The 23,910-nt window shown below is 42.4% G+C and overlaps 2 protein-coding genes across 2 annotated transcripts in view; both read right to left on the bottom strand.

Moving 5' to 3' along the window:
* Positions 1-17,274, bottom strand: part of rhobtb3 (Rho related BTB domain containing 3) — a gene marked incomplete at its 3' end in the record, with an annotated part of 22,318 nt that extends 5,044 nt beyond the window's left edge. Inside the window, exons 1-9 of the mRNA XM_079242794.1 lie at positions 16,854-17,274; positions 16,376-16,607; positions 15,400-15,592; positions 13,273-13,430; positions 12,952-13,060; positions 10,088-10,283; positions 9,806-10,002; positions 1,856-1,965; positions 616-721 (exon numbers count right to left, since the gene is read on the bottom strand). Coding sequence (XP_079098920.1) covers positions 616-721; positions 1,856-1,965; positions 9,806-10,002; positions 10,088-10,283; positions 12,952-13,060; positions 13,273-13,430; positions 15,400-15,592; positions 16,376-16,607; positions 16,854-16,855 — 1,303 coding nt within the window. The 5' untranslated portion in view covers positions 16,856-17,274. The remainder of the gene's footprint in view (positions 1-615; positions 722-1,855; positions 1,966-9,805; positions 10,003-10,087; positions 10,284-12,951; positions 13,061-13,272; positions 13,431-15,399; positions 15,593-16,375; positions 16,608-16,853) is intronic.
* rfesd (Rieske (Fe-S) domain containing) lies at positions 16,975-23,910 on the bottom strand (the record flags this gene model as incomplete). The annotated part of the gene is made up of 5 exons (XM_079242154.1): positions 16,975-17,187; positions 17,383-17,541; positions 20,713-20,997; positions 21,248-21,282; positions 23,757-23,910. The coding sequence occupies 5 exons, from the start codon at positions 23,908-23,910 to the stop codon at positions 16,975-16,977; spliced, it is 846 nt and encodes a 281-aa protein (XP_079098280.1).

The following is a 23,910-nucleotide window of genomic DNA, read 5'->3' as shown; positions in this document are numbered from 1 at the left end:
AGGTGATGTATTTAATATTAACAGATAGAAAATGGTGTCAAAATGAACCAGAAGCAGCTAAAAAGTTTAATAAAATGTAATCAGAAACGGGCACTCCTCGTCTCATTGTGTTTATGCTTCCTGTTAAATGTCACCGTTATTAGGTGTCATTAACAGCAACAGTTTTCTGCTCAATATTTCAGCAAATTAGCAAAAATAAAATAACTTTTTTTTTATATAAAAGAATAAATAAATAAATAAAAAATAATAATAAAATAACTTTTTCTAAAAATATTCCTTGATTACTTTCCTCTGTGACCTCTAAACGTCGACCTCTCAGCTCAGAGGTGCACGTACAGGAAAAGCTCGATGCTTTTTAATTTTTTTTTCATGGGGCTTTTTTTAGGTTGTTTTTTTTTCCGGTTTAATAGAAAAGAGGAGCTTTTATCAAGATGAAACATGAATAAACGCATCGCTCAGACCGTTTTATCGTATTTAGCCTCCAAAAGGATGACCAGGCCGGGCGACTTAGATGATAATTCAATCACACATGATAAAATGTGACCTTCCTCTGCCGTGCGTGACCTGAGCGTGCACTGAAAAATGTCTACGTTTAGATGATCAGCCTGATCCTACCTTGCACCATGAAGATGACATCAGAGTATAGAGGAGAATTGAAGAGGTTGACGAGAGTCTGGGGTCCCAGCTGAGCTGCTCGCGCGCTTGGAGTGTCTCTGGAGCCCTGCGTTCACACACACACACACACACACACACAGAAGCCAAAAGATTCAAGACGCTGGGAGTTAGCATTCCTCTGCTGCTGTCAGGTACTCATTAGCAGAAAAATTGCCATTCTGCACATCTATCGCGAATCCCTCCCTGGAATACAGATGGCCCCTCTGCCAGTCTTGCTTAGCGCTACCCAAACACACTCGAACTGCCAAGAGCAACATGACTGGAGCTGGCAACACAGAAAACAGAGCGGGAAGCAGACGGTTGTCCAAACCAGCGACTATCACAACATCAGTGTTCATCTGAAGCTTTTCATGAGAAAAATGACCCCCTCTGTAATAACTAAACAGGTATGATGTGAAACCCCGACGGTGTCAGGGAGGCTTTTCATGCCACATGGTTTTTGTTACGTCCACAAATGCATCTCATTACCATTGCACGACCTTTATTAGTCCACTGAAGCACAAACGAGCCACATTCTCACACGTCTGCTGCAGAGAGACAAAAGCAAACTCAAGGCTTTGGATTTTTTTTAAAAAAGCATCTTTATAAAACTTATTGTGCGTTAAAGACAGCCAGTTTCACATATGACCTGGAGCTGTTTGCAGAGAAACGGATCAAATCGTGACAGAACATTATGGTGTCTCATCACGTTAAAGTGGTCATTCCATCTCTGTGCATCAGCTCACTGCCTCAGGTAGAAGACCTACTTCTGTCCTGTTGGGTTGGTAGAGCATATGTGGCGCCAAAAGGCCTGTCAGACGCGGCCATGTTGCTGATCCTGAAGTCTGCTGCTTTTTCTACATAACCACCTCGTGCTTTCTAATTACAGACAAAGCAGAAACTTCCCGTCTTCGCAGCTGCGGTGTTGTGACTTTGCTCCTTGGAGGAAAACTCTTGTTTATTCTGTGCTAATTCTCACACTATCTGAGAGGTGATTACACACACTAATTGTGTAAATATGCTTATTACTGTTACATAATCATTAAGGTACAAAAGCATAAATTAAAAGAGCTGCTTAGCTTTCCAACCGCTGCTGAGGAGGGATGGATACCACATCCGATGCACCATATTCCTGTGTTATTTGTGTGGCGTGTGGGAGTGTTAAAGAAAGTGAAAACAAGGTATTTTTTATAGACCTCACCCTGTCTCTGCCAATGAGGGTTCGTATGCGCTCCAGAAGCTGAGCAACAGCCAGCGAATTCTTCAGCTTCTCTTCCAGGGCCTCCTGGAGGTGCTCCCACTCCCATGCTCCTACAAAACATCCAGAGTCACACTGGTTCAACCAGTCCACAAAAGTACAGTTCTTTTAAAAAAAGAAGAAGAAGCAAACTATTTTCTACAGAGCCTAGCACCGCGCTCTGACCACCCACATACCGTACACTCAACACCCGGCGTCTGCTTTGTTAAGGTTGAGTTTTTCTAAAATGCTCCTGTTTACATAATCTTAGCTGGTCATGGATGGTGCAACCAGTTCACATTTCACTATCGTTGGAAATATTGCATAAAAAAATACTGTAATAGCTCTACCTGGTTCAGTAGTCTGCAAAGTTTGCCAATAAAAAAACATTTTTACCACCTGTCCCTCAAGATTAAATGACTTAAATAGATAAGAAATGATTTAGAAAAAAAGACAACTTCCCCTTAGAGTGACCATCAGAGTTTACACGTGCACAACAGTCGAGTCCGACATGATTGTGTCTGCTGAGGCTGAATCTCAACGGTTGTCATCATTTTAATGCTCCTGTACTTGACATGTCCCTAAATTCTCTCGTGTCCCAGAAAAGATGCTCAGAAATCATAATGAATGATTCTTTTGGGTATTTTCCATTTGTAAGCAGCTTTACTGTCTGCTGAGCTGCAACAAAACCTGGGCATGATCCATTTACTGCAAAGTATGTTCTTATTATTCAGCAATAAAATGTATTTTTCTTCTGCAAATTTCTTTTAATATTACAATTTTTCTGTTCTTTGCTCATTTCTTGGCACAAATCAAACGTGTGTAAGTCGGCACCGTTGGTAACGAATGCAAATGCTATTTTCCTCTGGAGCCAGTGAAGAAGGTCTGAGGAGCCACATGTGGCTGAAAAACTGCAGGTTGAAGACTCCTGGCCTAATTTGTCCCAGTTTTTCGGTTCAATGTTTACTTAAGATCCTTTACATTTTTTCTTTGTCTTTATTTAAAGTTTCATAATTGCAATTATGCAAAGTCATAGGAGTAAAATTTGACCAGAAATCCAAAATATTAAAGATAATTGACACTCTTAACTATAATAAACACGGTTATTATTATGTTTCTGCAGTTTTTTTTTATTATTAAAAAACAAGTGAAGCACCTTGTAAAACTCAGCAGAATGAAAGATTTTGTTCATAGATCTTTAACCTTTAAAGCTTGACTCAAGGAAAACTTAGGAGAAAATTTTAATTTATTTTGTCCCTTTACCAAAATGTAAATAAATAATGAACATATTTATTTTGGACATTAATATAAAAACTATAACCGCAAACTATGTCCACCAGGGGGCAGAAGACAAGCGTCAGCTTGTGCATGACAGGGTTTCCAACAAAGTTTTTACCATAAATTAATGAAAAAGGTCTCAGCAACTGCATCAAATATGATTCATACCACATTGAAGTGTTTCAGCAATGGCTTATCTACACTAGTGTTGAATAAAAATAAAAGAAAATTATTTAAAAATTCTACTGACTCCTCTAATCATAACATTCAGCAGCTCTGATCTTCTTAATGCAGCATTTACAAAATAAAAATAATTAATGCCCAGAACAGCAGAAGCCTTTAGGAAGATAGAGATATGTTTATCTGATAGCCATGTCTGCTGTTTGTAATGTAAATAAAACAACTGCAGTCAAAGTAAAAAATGTCTGGAAAACACTGGAAAAAGTTTCAGAGAGAACTGCAGGTTGGAACGCTAGAAGGGCAAATAAATCCCCAGACTGTGTAGCGGCGGTTCGTTGTTCTACTGCAGCCATACCTGCACAAATCTCACCTTCACGGGAGAGCAAAAACCTGTTGTGTGTCTGCAACAAAACATCCAGATGGAAAAGTTTGCAAACGAGCATCTAAGTTAAATCTGATGTATTGCAGACGAAGATGAAGTTAAATCCCGTTTGTTTGCAGTTATATGAGGAATGTTTTGCTGGTAGAAAGTTCAGAAGTTTTCCACAAATCAAACTGCTCAAACTCTTCAGAAACAACAACAAAAAACAACAATGATTCATATTAACACATCATAAACTCAACAATGAGTTTCCTAACAGGACACAAGCTGAAGGGTTTGTGTCCTAAAAGTGAAAATCTGTAAATAAATCAGTAGCGATGCCAGACGGGTCCAGAATCTGACAAGAAGAACCAGAACTAGGATTCTTTGTTGGCTACAGAAAGTGTTGTCAAGTTGTCATTCTTGTAGAAGGAGGCGTTTGTGAGGTGATCATACTATTAACTGGATAAAAAAAAAGAAAATCCTGCTTAAAATCACCGCAAAAAAAAAAGGGGCATTCTTTGGTTGAGAGGGGCACCAAACCATCAGAAGGGATGCAGATGCTGATTTGTTTTGGTATTTTAAAAGGAGCGAAATGCAAAACTGTTTCAGCGTAATGTTTCCTGTTGAGCAGGGCCTGTAGACCAAAACAAAGTGTCATGAACCACACCTTCCTCTACCTCTTCCTCTACCTCTTCCTCTTCCTCTTCCCTCCACGCGCCTCGTCTAAAAACAAACGTGCAAAGTGCAAACGCTGAATGCAATCATTCCAGCACTTTGTGGAGCGTGTTGAACTAACTGATAAAGTTTTTCTGCTAAAAGGTGAAGAAGAGGAGCTACCTCCGAGCCAAACTGTTAGCTCTCTCAGCACTAAACAGAGCCAACGTTAATCCCATTCTGCCCGTTTCTTTATCCGACAACTTCCTCAGCAACGACCGCAGTCGTTTTCAGAGGTGATGCTTGATCCTGGTCGTCTTCGGGTGAACGGTTCATTTCGCTTTGAAAAGACGCATTCCCATTGCTCGCTCGCACCAGCTTTTTATAGGAGGGAGGGGCGAAGGTTGCGTGAGGAGGCGGAGACACAAACGGACGTACGTAAACATGCAGCCGGACATGAAGCCTGAGATCAACATGAACAGACGGTGTGTGACGTCACGCTGTATTCCAGATTAAATTACACCTCTAGTTCTCACATACACAGTTTTTTATTCCTTCAATCCAGAAATGACCCATTTCTGCGCATTGCCCCTTTAAGAACCTCGCCTTTCTTTCCCTTTCTTTCCTTTTTATAAATACTGGGAATGGATTTGTTCCAAGTTGTTCATTTAATCCACAGATATAAAAATTAATATCAGAAGAGAGTGAGCTTTAACTTCATGCAAAATCCTCACTGCAGCAGTGAGGATTTATTTCAGGCATCCAAACATTTTTTTATTCAATTTATTATTATTATTATGAGGTATTAAATGAAGCATCTGCACTGTGTTCTTTTTCATATTAAAAGGTATGGATCATCATACTTATTAAAGGTGACAAACATAATCTATGTACTTTTTCTTAGGAATAAACAATATTCTTTATCTGTATGATGTCAGTTCTGTTTGGCTGAACTGAAGGGGAACCCTGCCATGTTTACCATGTAATGTTTATTAATTTCATTCATTCTGCATTTTAACATATTTTCTTATTATTTTAAAGCCTTTTGGTTATGACTTCATGACTTGATGGTGGGTTTTGGTGATAAAGCAGTGAAGCGCATAAAAATATGAGACATTTTAATGGCATATAAAAGAAATAAAAACATTATGATGCTGCTGAAGATAAATCCAGTTATTATGAGTCAGCATGCAGAAATCCTGAATGCCTGCAGACTTTTATGACAAGGCATTATATCTGCAATTAAAACACAGACCTACAAGCAAACCCAAGCCCTGGAAGAGTAAATCCATTCTGCGTTTCTGCAACATCTGGGAAAAGCAGCTACACCGTCATTCTGTGTTGCACTCCTCCACAAACCCTGAACATCCGCACAGCTTGATGGGAGTGATACACTCCATCTCACTGCGATATTAGGAAACTGTTGAGGAAAAAAGGAAGCTTGATTGCCATAATGGTGGGTTTTGTGCCGAAAGAGGGACAACGCCGCAGCGTGGCACAGAATCCTCAGATGCAGGGCAAGAGATTAGCTCAGGAGTCGCTGATGTGTGATGCAGGCAGACACATCTGGAACTGAAACTAAACAAACCGACTGCATGGAGTAAATAAGGAGGAAGAAAAAGCTGCAAAGTGCTCAGATCGTTTCCGCATCTCACAAGCAAGAGTCCTCTAAACAAACAAACACACACACGAGCAATGTGGGACCAGTTCGTACAGATTAAAGCAAATATCTGAGCTATTCACCTCAACCGTGCTCGTGCTTCGTCGTTCGTTCAAAAATACGTTCAGACCTCAGCAGAATCCAGCAAACAGATTAGTCTGCTTTAACAAATACTGTCACAATCACACCCGATGCTCCTTTTATTCCCCAACAGTTTGTAAAAGTTACAAACAAAAACAAGCATGCTGCATGAAACCTCAGTGAAAACACACACACATTGATTTAACTGCCACACACAGGTACAGTGTACGCAGAACACGTACAAAACACACAAAATTGCCACCAAATGACAATTTGAATGATTCAGCAGCAGATTACAAAAGGAGACAGAGTCTGGGAGAGTTAGCATCACACAAGTAAAGTCGTAGCCTCGCTCACTGTCCTCACACGGTCAAGTGACAAAAAAAACCGGAGCGTGGAATGATAGCAAGAGTGTGTTGCTGCGTGTTTACTGTAGAGGGGAAATGAGCTGCAGCTGAAGTGCACAATGAAGGCGTCCTTTAAAGTCAAGCAAACACGAAGACATGCAATGCAGTGCAAACGCTGTCTGATCCGTCAAACGTGCAGCTGAAGGTTAACTTCAGTCATTTTCACGCGACTTAACATCGCCCGCCTGCAGGCTTTGTGGGAACATGACATTCTCATTCCACTCAGCATGTGCACTCATAGTCCTCATTCCCCTGCTCTGGCCAAGCCCCCTCCCCACACACACACACACACACACACGTTAACAGTGTGCCCAGCTTCTTACAAAGCACATTTTCTTATGGAACTGCAGGAAAGCAGCACCTTGCTCTCTCTTCCTCCAGCACTCTCCCTCTCATCTCATCCTCACATCCTGCCACCTTCGATTTTCCCCCTACACAGTACTTTCCTTTCTTCCTGAAACACACACACACACACACACACACACACACACACACACACACACACACACACACACACACACACACACACACAGTTCCCCCCCATATTTCAACCGCTGGCTCTCTTATTCTTATTCATGCAGTCACTCACACAGGATCAGTCTCCCCCTATAATCTTCCTCTTCTCTCTGCTCAGCCTCCACCAGCTTATGTATTTGTGTCTACATCATGTGTTACTGTTTCAGAGCATCAGTGCTGCTCTCGTACATGTTAACAAGCCGCCATGAATCAGATGCTAGAAAAGCTTTTTGCCGGGAAGATCCGTGCACGACACGTCGCCCCGTGATGAAGTGCAGGCATGCAGGAGTCCTCTGATCTCATGTACGACAAGCACAGCTCTGCAGAAATGAAGCTGCAGCCTGACATCACATACCTGGTAAACTAAGCTTCACATGTGACAGGAGAACATTGAAGGTATTAGCTTTATGCCTCTGTTCATATTCAGGTCTGCTAATTATTCAGAAATGCGTCATTTCTTGATGTAAGTGAGGACTTCTGTCAACTAATCCCATTAGCCCTGAACTGATAGAAGTTTCTGCTTTCTCCGGCGTGCCAATCTTTCCTCATTGACTTCCATAATGACAAACAGAACTGAGCCACACAAGTGGCCTGAGGAAGCCAAGCACAAAGCAAGATCACAATATCACTCAATGAATGATCCCAGATTGAAATACTACAGTTGTTTACTATTAAGCACTTTCACTTTGACTGATTTCTGTTCCTCGGCGTAATGGAGCTTTGGATGAGTCCCAACAGGATGCTGACTGCCTTCTGCTGCCAAGAGGAATTCATCATCACATCTAAATTATGAGGAAAAAAAGCAAACTGCTCTCATCCTTCACATGAATCTCAGTCTAGCTTTGTCAGTCTCTGCTTCAGATGTGCACAATGACTTTATATTAACAACAAAGGAAGCATCAGAGCAGTGCAGCGCCGTTTTTACTGATACACATGATATATCTGCAAATATTAGGCTTTTCATTGAAGAATATTATGAATGCAGTACTAAAGATCCCATTTAGTAGCAGGAAATAACAGATTTCCTCCCCGTGTAGTGTGATTGCTGAGATGCTTTCTGAGTTTGGCACTTCCCGTGGATCTGATCCTGCCGCCAGGATGTCGATCTGGGAAACTCCACAAGGGTTTAATCAGGTGATGGCAAGCTCTTCTGTGTTGCAGCTCTGTTGTTGTTGTTTAAGTTGGTCCAGCGTTTGGTGATGGAGTCATTTAACTGCTTTCGCCTCCCTGTAACACACTGCTGTCATTTCCAGCTGTTCACTAGCATGAGGAGTCCACATTGACCCAAAAGGATTAGTCTTATGTCCATTTAAATATGATGAGCAATAACATTCAGTGTATGAATTGATTTTAGCCGAGCTAATAAATCGACTCCAGGGATGGCGGTATAGATCCTTCCACCACCTCATATCAGACTCAGAGACTGGATGGACTGTCATGAAGCCGTGAAGACATCGATTATGTCAGTGAAATGAACCCTAATTGTGCTGATCAAACTGCTGGCACCTTGTGTTAGCAATTAGCTATTAGCACAAGCTAAAACTAAAACGCTACCTGTTCAGCTAGTGTAAGCATGTTCAGCATTGATTTAGATTATTTCTGGATAAATTAGTTCACTGTTTACTACTTGTATGAAAACAAATTAAATCTAAGAAAAACAAGGGGCACAAACATCTCCATGTTTGCAGACAAAGAGTACTGATACAACTGTTATGATGTGGTGGTTTGTGTTTTTTCCTTGGTTCAGGTTTCCTGTTTTATTTTGTAGTGTTTCCTGTTTGGTTCCCTTGTTTGTTGTTTAGCTTTATTGGTTTCCTGTTCATTGAGTTCACCTGGTCTTGTTTCAGTTCATTCCGTTCAGCTGTTTCTTGTTTGGTTCCCCACTGTATTTATACCCCTCAGTTTCATTCCTTGGTTGCTGGATCATTTTGTTGCACTACTTGGTTGTACTTGGTTAGTCCCCTGAGTGCCTTGGTTTGAACAAACCTTCTGGAACCTTCATCCCTGTTTCCCTGATCTCTGCGTTTGGGTCCACACCTTCACCGTTCTCACCGCCACCCCATAACAACAACAGGTTTCTACACTGGTTTACAGGTAAATTTTACGCAATCATAGGTCTTGATCAGCTACCCAATAATCCATTATCTTTACAATAACACGTTGAGGAGACACAAGAACAGAAAATCATCTTATAAAAGAATACAGATAGAATTTAAGATGCTGATTTTGATATGAACCAACCAGGAGATTTTATTAATAATTATGGGATAATCTCTTAGTATGTTGCTTTAAAAAAAAATAAGTCTTTAAATTTATATATATATAATCTGAACAGGATCATTCTGAATGGTAAACTGGGGGGGGGCAGCAGTTGCTCTTGAAGTGAGACATGTTGGTGGTCTAGTCCTGCTTCATCCCAGTTAATCCGGCTTTGTGTTCTTGGGCAGTTTGACCCAGCCTGCCTGCAGCATCGGCATCGTGGGGGTATGATTGCGTATGAATGTACGGTGGTGGATGGAGGGCCACGTTTCCATCAGTCTGCCCTACGGCAGCTGAAGCTCCACATGTAGCTTATCACCAACAAGTATGAACGTGGAAAGAGTAATGGATTCATCAGCAGAAAAGCGCTTTATAAATCAGTAATTGTTAAATATTACCCGCATCTTGTAAAGATGATCAGCATTTCTTTTATATGCCAGACAAACTGAAAAGGTACAAAACAACAGATTTAAGATGTCACTTTCAGTAGAACTGTGTTTGGCTGCTGGGGTTACCTCTGTAAATAAACATGAGTGTCTCCCACAAGCACATGCACAAGAGGGGATCCTTCACCACCAGCCGTGTAAGGCGTCCCGTCACGTGCCCATCCGTCCGTGGCATGTCGTCGATAATGCCCCCGTCCCAAGTGGAAAGCAGCGAATGGGGCCCTCCATCCCGTTCTCTGCAAACGCACCTCGACTGTGGACGTTCCCTGATCAGAGATGGACACAGTAGCACCAGCTTTAACAGCTGACCTCCTGCTGGTGATGCCCTTCATTAAACCCGACTTCTCCTACCTGGTCTTCGGCCCCAGAAGCAGCTGCCTGAAGTACGGGCTGACGGCACACAGTACAGCCGCGTGCGCCCACCCCAGTTCTTTCCCAGAATCCCCGGCATAGAAAGCCACGTCGGCAAACTGCACGCCGCGCTCCAGCAGCCACTGCATGTCCTGGGAGAAGCTGGACTCCTCCACCCGGATAGGAGGAAGACGAGCTGAACGGAGAGAAGAGAAGAACTTTTTAATGAACAATCACAGCTGAAATTCAGCTTCTCTAACATGAAGCAGAATCTGCTTTCAAAGCCAATCAGAAGTGTTCCAGTACAGATAATGTCCACTTCTGCCATTGATCCCTTCTTCCTTTGGCTTGAAGTTTTGTCTGAGAGAAACGGAGCGGATGCAGACAAAGTGATTGTGACAGCAATAGTGTCAGTGAAGTCTTTTAGCCAATAAAGAGAGGGATGAGAGAAACCAAAGTCATGCTGTGTCCTTTTCTGCTGCTCAAGTGAGAAAAAACTGCTTGAAGATATGTTTGTCTTTGTACTAAAAGTCCTGAAAAGGAGCAAGCTTGGGCTGCATGAATGATAAACCTCACCGATTATCATTCATGCCTAGATTTTGGATTATTTTTGGTGGCAAGACAAAAAAAAACAAACATCAAAGCAAAGCTGATACTAAATAATAAACTTGCAAAAAGCCACAACAGAGAATAAGACGAGGAAAAAAAGACACAAGTGTCCTAAAACAGGCTGTGATTTATGAATTCATGAAGTTAGATTAATAAAAAGTATAAAGCAGGAAACAGGAGGGTGAAAGCAGCGTGGGGGGGGGCTTCCTATTATCATCCTATTTGTGCTGAGTAAACGCTGCCCTTTTCTGCATCTTATCTCTGTTTTTTATGGCTGCTCTGATTCAGCCATGAAAACGGCGCTGCTCCTGAATCAGTGCACGTCATTTTTAATGTAAGTTGAGCTAAGCAGCGTCGGACATGCAGCGATAAATCCACCAGCTTCTGGCAGGACTTTAAGCTTTCAGTCACCGCGTCAGATGTACACACACAGCAGCACCAAAGTGGTCGGATCAATATTTAACACCAGTTTAACAGCTTTGTCTGTGTTAAATATTTCCATGTGTCTTTATTTTCCAGGGAGGGCTGCTGGAAGCTGCAGCAAGATAAAAGCAGATAAAACCAGTGTTGCTATGAATTAGACCGTTCAGCAGAATTTTCACATGAGAAGATACGGCTGGATGTGTTTGTGGAGGAAGCTGCGCTTCCAGCTACATTATTTTAAATGACGTTTCATGTTCACAGACAGAAAACTCCCAGTTTGTAGCAACGTCTGATGGTCGGCAGATGGTTTCACATTCAGTCACACATCTTTTATCCGGTTAGGGAGGCAGAGTCCCTGAGCCTAAAAGAAAGTAGAGCGTTAAGATGAAGAAGAAGTCGCAGAAACGCAGCTGTCAAACGCTCCAACTGGGCTTGTTATGTCCGAGCTTTTCCAGTGGTGAAACTTCCTCCCTCTAAGCTGCCAAGTCTGCATGAATGTGACTAATTCTGCGAGTTTGATCAGCAGTCATTTATCCCTCATAATCAGCATGCCTCTTGGCCGTTTGCAGGTTCTGATTGGCTGAAAGGAAGCCTGATTACGTCTGCAGTAAATCTGGAACTGGGTAGACCCCCCCCCCCCCCCCCCCCCCCCCCCCACACACACACACACACCCCATTCCCCACCTTAATTAAGCTTATTATGAAGCTTAATTGAAATCTGAGGCGAAATTAAAACTATAAATCACTTTTTAAATAGTTGGGAAATTATTACTCTACAACTTCTTAATCATCTGATGATTTTTTTTTTAGTCTTTTTTTCAAGGACAAACATAAGAGTTTGTAAAACAAAGAGTTTGTTTTTGTTTGTTTTGTGTTGTTTTAACTATTAAAATGAAAATCAATTCATATGTTATCAGAAAAAAGGCTTTGATTTATATTTAATAACAGTCTTTTTGTGATTATAGTAGCCTTTTGTCTTTTTAGTGTTTATATATTTGATTGTTGATTAACACAAATTGCCTTTTTAAGTTAAAATAAACTAATATTTAAATTGAAATCAGCATTTTGACAACTAAATATTTCAAATTCTGCAAAAATAGTCCAAATTATTAGTTGCAGATTCTGAAAAAGGGGTTCAAAATGGAGAAATAAATGCACATATTTAGTATCTCACAACAAAATGACAGACGTAAAAGTTAATCCCACTTTGCGCTGCACAGATTAGAAAATTATATTTGTCAAATATGTCATTTCATTGAGATAATTTGGTTAAAGATGAGCCTGAAGACACTGAGCCTCCTCAACTCCGGGCACTTAACCTCCTTGTTGTCTGAAATGGATTCTAATGTCTGTGAAGAAAAGTAGTCTACCTCGCTTTTTTGTCTTTTTTTTTCCCACTTCAGAACAGAATATTGATCCACATTAAAACCTTTGTGCTCAGCGCTTTTTACAGCTTAGTAAGCTCAAGGGGGGAGAATCCACTCAGCCCACTAAATGTTCACAAACCATAGAGAAAAGAGCCGTTTAAATAAACTAAAACAACACAACAGCATAGAAAAGCGGAAGATTTGCGCTTTTAGAAGGCAAAGTCAAAACTATAAATCACTCTTTAAATAGTTGGGAAATTATTACTCTGCGACTTTTTAATCATCTGTTGATTTTTTTTTTTACTCGTTTTTCAAGGACAAACATAATAGTTTGTAAAACAAAGAGTTTGTTTTTGTTTGTTTTTGTGTTTTAATTATTCAAATGAAAATCAATTCATATGTTATCGTGAGCAAAAAGGCTTTGATTTATATTTTTTTGTGATTATAGTAGCCTCATTCTCTCACCTGGTTGCTCTAAGTGAGGAGGACGAAGCTCGTTCACTTTATTTCCTCGCCTCTTCTCCGGCCTCTCTTTCGCTTTGTGTTTCAGACACTGAATCATGAAGTACTCTAGCTGAACAAAACAGACAAAAGCAGAGACGTTAAGGCAAAAACTGTGGCGTTAAGTCATCAGTTCTTCACATTGAAAACAGCTCCCTGGCAGGATCAATCCATTAAAGCGTTAAATAAACGTGGAAACGCCAGCTTCGACAAACAACGCACTCAGCATCAGTGGCCTTATCTAAAACTGAGTCATTTGGTTTGGTGTGTTGCCTCATTTCTCACCACGCTGCCAAAGTAGCGGCCGACGAAGACGTGGTTGAGAGACGGCAGCTCCAGATAGGTAGCCCCCAGGTCCCGGGACAGCTGCAGACCCTCACTGTGAGGCACACAGCTGCTCCAGTCAGACGCACACAACGGACACGTGCATGGAGGGCCTTCATCTGAACACAGAGGTGAGGAATCACACACTGTATGTACATTACAACATGCAAGAAGCAGTACATGAAGTGATACAGAACTAATGCCACGTCTGAGCTGCACCAGAACACAGCAGGATGCAATAAACAGGGTTAAAATACCCAACGATGCTCACCAGCGCCAGAGTTAATGTCCGTACTGGACATGGAGCGATAAATACTGAAGACATCTTTACGTCTGACTCTATGGATCCCAGTAAATAACATTTCAGATGGAAGAAAGCTTCATTGGGGCAAATTATTCGACTTGAACACACTCATCCTTCAGGCTGACTGAATGACAGCCTGTGTTTGAGGTCATGCAGCGTGTCAAACTCCAGGCGTCGAGGCTCCGTACCCGGCAGGTTTTTGTTGTTCTCCTCCAGCAACACGCCTGATTCAAATCAAATGGATCCAGCAGCTTCTTGGCAGACTATTAATCTGCTTCAGTCAAGTGTGTTGGAGCCTGGAGACAACAGAAACCTGCAGGACTGGAGTCTGACACCTGTGCTACAGAGCACGTTGAGCGTACCTTCCTAGTGCAGCATATAAACCAGATGTCCCAGCGATGTGCTTTCATCGTGTGCATCTCACTCTGTCTTTGTTGTTGTTATTTATTATGTGCTTAAGCTTTGTTTACTGTCTGCCTTTCACCGCTTTAAAACCAGAAATCCTTCTGCTGCAGCTTTTACATCTTTACTAGGTTCACCGGGTGGAGGAAGGATTATAAATACGAGTTGGGGCATCTAAGTGACTAAAATCTGCAGGGGCACGTGAAGTCGGACCGGTCGGGGAGGGATAATCGTGAAAGCGAAGAAAAGACGAGGAGAGGGGAGGGAGAGGCAAAAGGAGCTGAGGCATTTGATAAATCATACTGCTAATAACCTACAGCTACGAGCTACGACATGGAGACGGAGCCAGGCGGAGTGTGTGTGTGTGTGTGTGTGTGTATGTGTGTATGTGTGTGAGGGGTAGGAGGAAGAAAAGCGTGTGTGAGCCTCTGACAAGCAGTGACTTGGCATATCAGTGGTATGTTTGTGCAAGCGTGTCCTTGGATAAATCCGTCTGTGCTCCTCCGTTCACCGGCGGTTTAATGGCTGCGTTAGTGCACGTATGGCTGCGTTAGTGCACGTATGGCTGCGTTAGTGCACGTATGGCAGCGCTCTTTGCCACAGCTGCGCCTCAGGTGGTCTAAAGTCAAGCAGCAAGGAGCGCTCGGAGCTCAGCCGTCATTCTCTGCAGTCATGAGGGGATAGAATGAGAATACGCACAGCAGCTCCAAACAGAAACACAAACAAAGGCTCTGGTTTGACGCCACTAACTCTCCTCGCTCTTCTGTCTTGCTTTCCAGCAAACACTCGCACTGTGATCGTTCTGCAGCAGAGCTCTGACAGGACCCCACAGTGCTTTGAGGAGACGGGCTAAAAATACAGCCTGAGGTGTGTGATGCGTTTGTTTACGAGAACTGAATTCAGAAGGGGTCAGTAAGTCTATAAACACACACACACACACACACACAGACTCATGGAGGATTGCTTGTATAGTAATACCTAATTTATCAATCAGCCCTCAGTCAGGCTGCACTTACATCTCCTAATCTACTAACAGAGACACACTACAGCTGCGATGCACTTCATGATTATAAATTCTCGCTTCAGAAACTCTAAATCTCATGTTTTACTGTTGTTTGTTTCAGATAAATATGTGAGCGGACAGCCTGAGGGCGACCAGGAGGAGATTAAATCATGAGCATCCTCTTCCCTCCTGGAAGGGCGTGCTGGAGGACCTGGTGGTCTTCGTCACCGAAGAACAACGAAAGCTTCCTGAACAAAAACAACTGAGGCAGATGTGAGCGGAGCGGCTCTCAAATTCCACTTTTACCACACAACCATGTCAGCAGACCAAACCCAATCTGACTCTGACGTAAACACAGAACAACGGCGTGCGTGCTCACCATTCAGGCGCGCTCCAACAGCAACGAGGATCACGGGCACGCCCCAGTGCCTCAGGAGAGGGCGGAGCCTCGGGGCGTAGCCGTTCCTCACCTGCTGGAAGGTCAGCTTGTCTGTGACGGAATATTTAATGACCAGGATGTCTGCCTGCTCCAGAACTTTCCGTACGCTGGCCCAGTCGCTGTCCAACAAGTCCTGGAGGGCGAGAAAAGGATGATAAACAGAAACAGGAGTAGGTCAGAGGCGGGCAGTAAAACATCACCTGCATATATCTCCACCCAGATAACACCAACCCCTCCCCCTGCTGAGCTGGAATACCTCAGCAGGGCTAGCTCTTGGGACTTTACCCCTAAGGACTTCCGGGAGGCGAGATGCTCTAAACCAGCCTGATTCAACTCATTAGAGAGCAGGAAAAAAAATCACACACATACTGAAGAGCTCGGAGCAATTTGAATGAAAATAGAGAATTAGAGACTTTCTAAGCAACAGCCCTGACAGGCGTATAAAAGGACGTGTACAGTGCCTCTGCAGAATCACAACAGTGCCTTTCATTTCAAATTCATCTGCTATTAAGAACAAAAGCTCTTTCATTGGGGTTTTTTTGTGTGTTGCATGTTAAAATAGCAAGCTCTATGAATGGAGACGTTTTCATAAAGCCTGCAATCAGCAGTGGAAGGAAGGCCTTCAAATTTGACGTGCTGTACTGCATGTTTCATGAGAGGCAAAACAGTGGAAAGTAAACAGCGTGTCAGTGAAGTTGCACACACTCTCTCATCATGACAACGCTCTGGGGGAAAAGTACACCACAGCTTTATGGCTGCTTTGGCCATCTTGGCATCCAGACTCTGAGTTTGTTTTCCAAAAAGCTGTGATGGGGCCTCTTAGAGGCATCTATTTACAATTAACATAAGAATACACATAAATGACCAACCAAAGTGGTGATTTTATTAATAATTAGCCCTTCTGTTAGTCTCTCACCCAGCTGGGACAATCCCGAACCACTACTGTTACATCTCCAAACACACGTGAGGTGTACTCCATGAAGGCTGGGTTGTGCAGGCTGCCCTCCAGGTCGCAGGGTCCCACCAGAGCCCCGTGACCCAAGTAGCTCCACAGCAGACCTCCCTGCAGCTGCCCCTGGCCCATGATCTCCTCTCCAGGCCCGACTCCTCCGGGACACTCGCTCCCCAGAGCCACAATGTGGATGGACCTGCAGGGGAGACAGCTCCTTCAGACTGAGTGGAGACATCAGGGCATCACTGTTACATAGCTGGAGAGGAGAGAGGGACCTCGCCAAGGCCTTTCCTCCACCTGAGTGGATGTTATGGTTAAATAAACGAGTCTGACGCGTTGCCACACACACACACACACACACACATGCAGTGATAACAGGAACCAAAGCTTTGTCACACCAGCTTTCTGCTCACGTGTTGTAATGAGTTGCAGAGGAGCTTACATTGTACTGCGCCGCGTTTTGTTCCGCAGCTCTGCGCTCCGTTTCCCCGTCACGGCGCGTCTTCACGCCACTCTGCAGTCAGCCTCGCTGTTCCGCAACGAGCCGCGGCTCCACTCCGCCGTTAATCCCTCTCATCCGCGGCTGGACCCCCGGGAGCCCGCTTGCAGGGGACTTCGGCACTCATTCGCGTTTCCTCGTCTCCGGATTCATTCATAAAAGCGGAGCAACCGAGACCGTCCCGAACCGACCGCGGAGGCGCACCGGACAGCCCGACCGGAGCAGCAGCAGCACAGCTGGAGGGGTGGGGAGGGGGGGCAGCATGGGCACCACTGCGCTAAAACAGCAGACAAGTTGTCAGTCGTAGGAAACACAGTTACCGACGCGGAGAGGGCAGCCCCGCGCGCGCAGATCACCGCAAACACCGCATGACGTCGCCGGATGGAAGAAAAGTCTCACTGGCAAAGAACAACCGGGAGAGAGGGGGGGGGGGGCTGAACCGAGTGGTCGTGCCTGACTCAGCAGCACGCACGCGGACACACACACGCAGAGGCAGCGCGCGCGCTATAAAGGCCATCAGCGTGCACATGCTGCGGCTGCTCGGCGGTGTAATCTTCAGCTCGTGTGTCCATTTTCCACACACAAACTCCACTTCCACGGCGTGAAACTGGAGGAACCAGTCACGTGACTCCTGGACGTAAACAAACACAATCCAGCCAGATAAACAAACACTTGTTTATATTTACTTTGATCATTTCTTTAACATGAAACCTCCTCAAAAACAGGGTAAAAATAAAGTGAACTTCTCATATTTGATGGTGAAACGACACGAATCATGACTCACACAATAAATTTTCAAACCTCTTGATGCACATTGGACTGTAAATCTATTATTTCACCAGTACACAGTCTGAGTCAGGGCCGGATTAAAAGTGCAGAAGGCCCTGGGCCCAGAGTGTTCCAGGGACCCCCTTCCCAGCGCAACATTGTGAAAATTGTGAATGATACGACAGTTCTAACAACTCTCAGCCAGTGGTCTCAGTAGTAACACACTAGACAGTGTTTTGTAACTATCTGGCTTTTATGTACATTTAGTTTCATGTCCAAACTCCCAGTGTATGTCCTACACGGGCCCCAAGTGGGCATGGGCCCCTGGGCCTGCGCCCATAATGTCCATTGGATAATCCGGGTTTGGTCTGAGAGATCACCTCTGTTAATGATATTCAGATCAATACAGTCATGTCAACACCGTAATGCTGCTTGTTTCATATTTAATACAAATGAGTTTCTGAGACGTTTTGCATCATTTTATGGTAAAAACCAGGTCTGATACAGGTCTTCTGCCCCCTGGTGGACACTGAATAACAACACCCTGCAGTGTTTCTACGTCACATGGAAATAAATGTATAAAACAAGTTTGTTTTCATTTTGTCAGAGGGATAAATAAAGACTTCACATTTAGGAAATGAGACTTTTCTCCCCATTTTTTCCTTGGGTCAGGCTTTATTAAGAGATTAAACCCAGCTGCAATTTAAGGAGGATCATGTTAAAAACAGAGTTGTGGTGGAGATAAGAAGACTGAAGAGAGGAAAACTCTACAGTGGTATTATTATGGTTTGTGCTTGTGTTGCTGCACTGTGGCCTGGTTTTCCCTTTACATGTACAAATGTTTGTCGTCAGTCTGACTGAAATCCTTCTGATAGAAGTCCAAAAGTAAATGTTCAAATGGACACTTACATTGTGCGTTTGCAAAACTGCAAAGACTGCAACGAATTAAACTTTCCTGACATAAATCAGGCAAATATGATTTCATAATGTAAAATTATTTCATCAAGATGTTCAGCAGTCCTTAACCCTTTAAAGTCTGCATTGCTTTGCTACGCTTCCTCCTCTCGGATGGGACTTGAAAAGGGCAGAAAAACACATTTATTAGAATTAAAGAAGGAAAAAAACTGATTAAATGTCAGTTAAGTTTACAGCCAGCGATCAATCTGACTCAAAAGTTTATTTTGACTGCGTCAGATCTGATCAGTCCAATGTGCTTGTTTTTACTTTTTTTTTTTATCTGATTTGTTTTTGAATATAATAAAAAGTGATCCATGTGAATCCAGCTATTTGTGGAGCAATGACATCTGAATTCTGAAAGCAAATGCTAAAGGAAAATGTCAGCACGTCTCCCTCTGAACAACGGAAAGTGAGTCATGCTGCAACACAACAAGCCGTGCAAACAAATCGTTCGACCACAGGATGATGAAGAAGAAGAAGAAGAACGTGGATGCTTTGGTATTGCCAAGTCAAAGCCCTGACCTTAATCCAACAGAGATACAGTGGAAGAAGCTGCAGCGAGCAGCTCATGTGAAGCAGATCTGCAGCTGATCTGTACGGAGGAATGGGCTGATGTGCAGAACTGATCAACAGCTCAGCATCACTTCCTCAGTTTGGCCTGACTCACCGACAAATGCTATTAGATTATTACTTTCAGATAACAAATGAGCAGCTGTTTTCTGTTCATTTGGATCTTTATCTACCTTCAAGTCTCACGAGTAAATCTGATTCTGTTTCAGGTCAAAATGTTAAAAAAAAAATTCTTGGGGTTTCCGCTGCAGCGTTTTGTTGTGGGAGCAGTAGATAACATGTAATAAATCAGGTCTGATAATCCCTTTTGGACAAACTCCAGGGCTTCCAAGGTGATTTTAGTGGAAAAATAGCCTGAGACAAAAGCATTTAATCAGACCCTCTTGAGTTTTCCCCAGCAACATAATGTAAAGCAAAACCTAAAACTGATATTAATTTTAAATTCTCTTTATAGCAGCAAATCTGTGCTACTCACACGCTGTTTTCTCCCTCTAGTCGCCCTTCTTAGCAGTTTCCTCACAGCCTGCTCTGTATTTTGACAAACAGCTCTCACTTGACCTATTACAAATGACCACCTGCAGATAATAGCCCCTGCCTTGTGTCTAGATTCCCCATTTGACTATATAATCATATTTTAATATTTAATACATGGTAAGGGTGCACATGTGGTCGCCCCCCCCCCCCCCCCCCCCCTCGCTCCATGTAACCTGAGGCCCTGTGCATTTTCATGATTATATTCAAAGCGTCAGATTGGCCAAAGCCTTCAGACCGCACGAGACGAGCATCATTCATGCAGAGGAGCATTATACTCCCTAGCCTCCATCTTCTTAACTCATGGCATTTGCAGTTCTGGGGCAACACCACTGTTTTAGTGTGCATTGCTGCAAATCACAGAAATGTGGATCTGACAGGCTGTCTTGACTCTGAAAATCAAATGATGACTCGACTCCTCCGTATTGTATGAGATAAATTTTAATTAAACTTCTTTCATCCCCATCACTGATAAACTGCAACACTAATAGATCCCATTTCTTTCATTCTATTGCACTGTGAATAGATATAAGGACAGCAATGTGTAACTTTTCTTTTTCTTAGTTTTCACACACGCAGCCTGAGACCTGATGCCAAGTCACACAGAAACCAGTTACAACAACAGACAGACACTGATGCTGCATTATATTTTTTCCCTAAATTATTAAAAACTCTCCACTTCAAGGCCTTTTTACTCAGATATTGTTATAATGTTGATCAACTGACAGCATTTGTGTGTGTTCATACATGTCATTCTCCTGTTGAGTGTGAAAGGAAAGAGAAATGAGTCAGTTTTCATCCACAGAGATATTTATTTAGTGAGCATGATTTAGGCTACCAAACATGCATAAACTTTATAAACAATTTAAAATTCTAAAAGCTCCTGAGCTCATTTTTAGCGCCACGTCAGTCATAAGCAGTGCAGGACACCAGAGGAGGCAAAACGAAACAATCTTTAGCTGTCATTGTCCATAACTAAGGTTTTCTCCTCAGCTTGCTCAGCTTTGGCTCTTTCCACCTTGCCTCTCTCTCCTTGGTAGTAGTCCGACTCGATCCATCCCGGGTGCTCGGAGAGCTGGACAAAGATTTCCCCATTGTTCTCTGTGACTGTGTGGGTCCGCTGCTTCACACCTTTGGAGTACCATCTGGGCACAGGTGGCTTTTCCCTGGGGTCTTTGCCCTTGTACCAGCCCTCCCCTTTGGCTAAAGAGATCTTGTACTTGTGCTTCGGACAAATTATGCACAGATTGCCATTAATATCCTGTGTGTGAGTGTGTGTGAGTGTGCATGGAAAGAGAGCAGGTAGAATAATGTTAATGTTATGCAAATTTGATGTGTAATAACAGAATCCCTTTCTGTCTCAGCCCAGCAGTAGGTGTTTAAGTACAGCTAGATTAACATGTGCAAACAGAAATAAGATCCAAATAAAAACTCTAACTTTAATGACTTTACAGCATCTTTCCTCCAAAGTAAAGTTGCATCTCATGTGTTCAGTCGACTGAGAACCTCACCTCAATATCTCCATTCTGCAGCATTCCCCCAGCATCTGTCAGGACAAACAAGAGTTTTACCTTATTTTTTTACTTTGTTATTTCGTCTTAACATATCTGGAAAATGTTTTCTATAGTAGTTTATTAGTTTTCCAGTCTGGTACCTGAAAGGAAAAATGGCACATTTACTTTTAGATGCCTTCAGTACATTTCTGTTTTAAAAACATCTGTAAAACTGCTCAGGTTGACGTGTTCAGCTTCTATTTTTGCCCAGTAACTCATCAGATTATACCTTACTAATTCCCATACAGATAAATACAGCAACTTTTTTATGATTTAAAATACGATGGGTATATTTAAGCAGACATTACATTTATTCTGTGCTCCAGCTGAATTCATTCTGACACATTAACGCATATTTTGATTCTGATTAATTGAATCTCACATTTTAGGCTTCGTTTCAAACTGAGATTATTCACACAGCCCTTGTTGTAAACATATGAATAATTTACTTTGGGTGTAAATTCAAACGGGAAGCAGATGTTGCATTTATCTGGGAAACATACATACTCACTTTGAACCGGCTAACAGGAGTTAAACTAATATATATACATACTGTATATAACATCTGGGCTGCAAGCGGGGACATGGTTTGGATGAACAGAAACGTTTCCTCTGCTCACCTTGGCCATTTGTTCTGAATCAACCCCACACCATCAGCCTTGCAGGCTTTTGAGCTGTTCACTGAAAATAAGGTGGATGATTCATCTCCTGCTGAGTTAGGAGAGTAAAACGTCCATATTTACAAAAGAAAAAGAGAATTTCAGATTTGTGTTTTGAGGACTGAAAACAGTTTTTTTTTGGTTTTTTCCACATCAGTCCAGAGAAGGCAGCAGATCCTCTGCATATTTTTGTATTAATTTTTTTCTTCTTTCTGTCTTTGCATCGTGGTTATGATTCCAAACACAACGATAAACTGTGTTTGTGTCACGATGTGATGTTTGTGTTGTCTCTTTAGTTCTGCTTTCCTGTTCCATTTTGGAGTTTAGTTCCCCTGTTCATTGTTGCCCATTTTGCTTCCTGTTAATCAGCTCATCTGATTTTGATTTTCTGATTCAGTTCACCTGTTCCTCGTTACTCCCTCTGTGTATTTATACTCCTCAGTTTTGTTTTGTTTTGCTGGTTCATTGTGTTAGTTTGTCAACAGTTGCTTGTTTTGTCTCCATCCTGCCTTCTTTTAAATTTAGTTTGAAGATTAAAACCTTGGTCCTACATCTTGTCTGCCTCCTGCCTTTCTGTCCTGCCATTGGGTCCCCACACCTCCACGATCCATGACAGTTTCCTGATTAAGTTTTTAAGCTTTACTTAGCTCATTTCAATAATAATATGTCTCTTTAAAGCAGTGCAACCTGCCTGCATATCACTGCGACTCAGTTTTTAATTAATTTGCTAATCTGGTGTTAGATCTGATTTCCACCAGAAAGAAAAAGACTCATTTTTCATATCTGTGATCAGACACAGTTGTTCTGATACATAAACTGATAATGTTTGTATTCCAGCACGTGGAGGTAAAAAGTCTTTCTATTCTAAGGTTCCTGCATCAGGATTAGATAACAATCACCTGATCCCTACTGGTCTTAAAGTACAACTGTAGAAGAACAAAATCACATGATATGGCATTTTATTAATTAAAATTACATCTAAGCCAAGCTGCAGAAGCAAAGCATAAAAGAGAGTGCAAAACAAAATATCAGAGACCAGTCTGGCCAAGCAGAACTTACTGAGTATAAATTATTATATAATTAAGTAAATAAAAGATTAAACTACAACAAGATTGTCTAAATAAGTTAAACTTTCTTGTGCAAAGTTTGCTGAAATATCCACATGTGGGAAGACGTGCAACAGTCTGAATGGTTTGTTGTGTTTCCCTGATGGTATCTGGATGAATTGGGAATGACCTTATGACCTTCCCAGGTTGGTAGTCAGTGCTGGTGTCTTTCTTCCCGTGCACGGCATGAACATGGCAGAGGAAAACTGCAGAAAGACTTTGCTCTCTTTTGACCACATGAACTCAGTATAAGGACGAAACTTCTAAACTACATGAAATTACCTTTTTTTTCCAGCATGATGCTGTAATATTTATAGTGAATGAATACAACCATGTATTTGTATCCTGACCTGAAATATTTAGAAGATATTGTGTGCTAAAAATAGAAAGTCCAATCTTTCTTTGCAGTTTCACATTCAGAAGTGTTCGTTTCGAATTGTTATGCTGTTATTAATCATACTCAAGCTCTGGGATGCTCTATTTATGTCCAATCATATTAACACATGACGTCTGTTGACGTGGTTTAGCTTCATCATGTTTATTTCAATTAAACATGCAGTTTGAATTATTTACAAACTGGGATCATCACAGGATTTTTATTTAGTGAAATGGGGGCTTTTGTCATCTACTTGTTCCTTTCTGTTGGCTTTCAGTAAGGGAGCAGATTTTTTTTTTATTGTCACCTGGAAAACTTGTACTCACGATAACAGTAGGAGTCCATGGCATAGAAGGTTCCCTGGTGATAGATTATTAGTATGTCCCGACCCTCCAGCGTTCTGAAGGAGCGCTTTGCTTCAATCAGTTCGTCCTTCTTGCCCACGAAATGAAGACCCCCAGCTGGCTGGTTGTTCTCCAT

Source organism: Telmatherina bonti (assembly GCF_933228915.1).
Source record: "Telmatherina bonti genome assembly, chromosome: 6".
Taxonomy (NCBI): domain Eukaryota; kingdom Metazoa; phylum Chordata; class Actinopteri; order Atheriniformes; family Telmatherinidae; genus Telmatherina; species Telmatherina bonti.
This window is presented reverse-complemented; position numbering and strand designations above follow the sequence as displayed.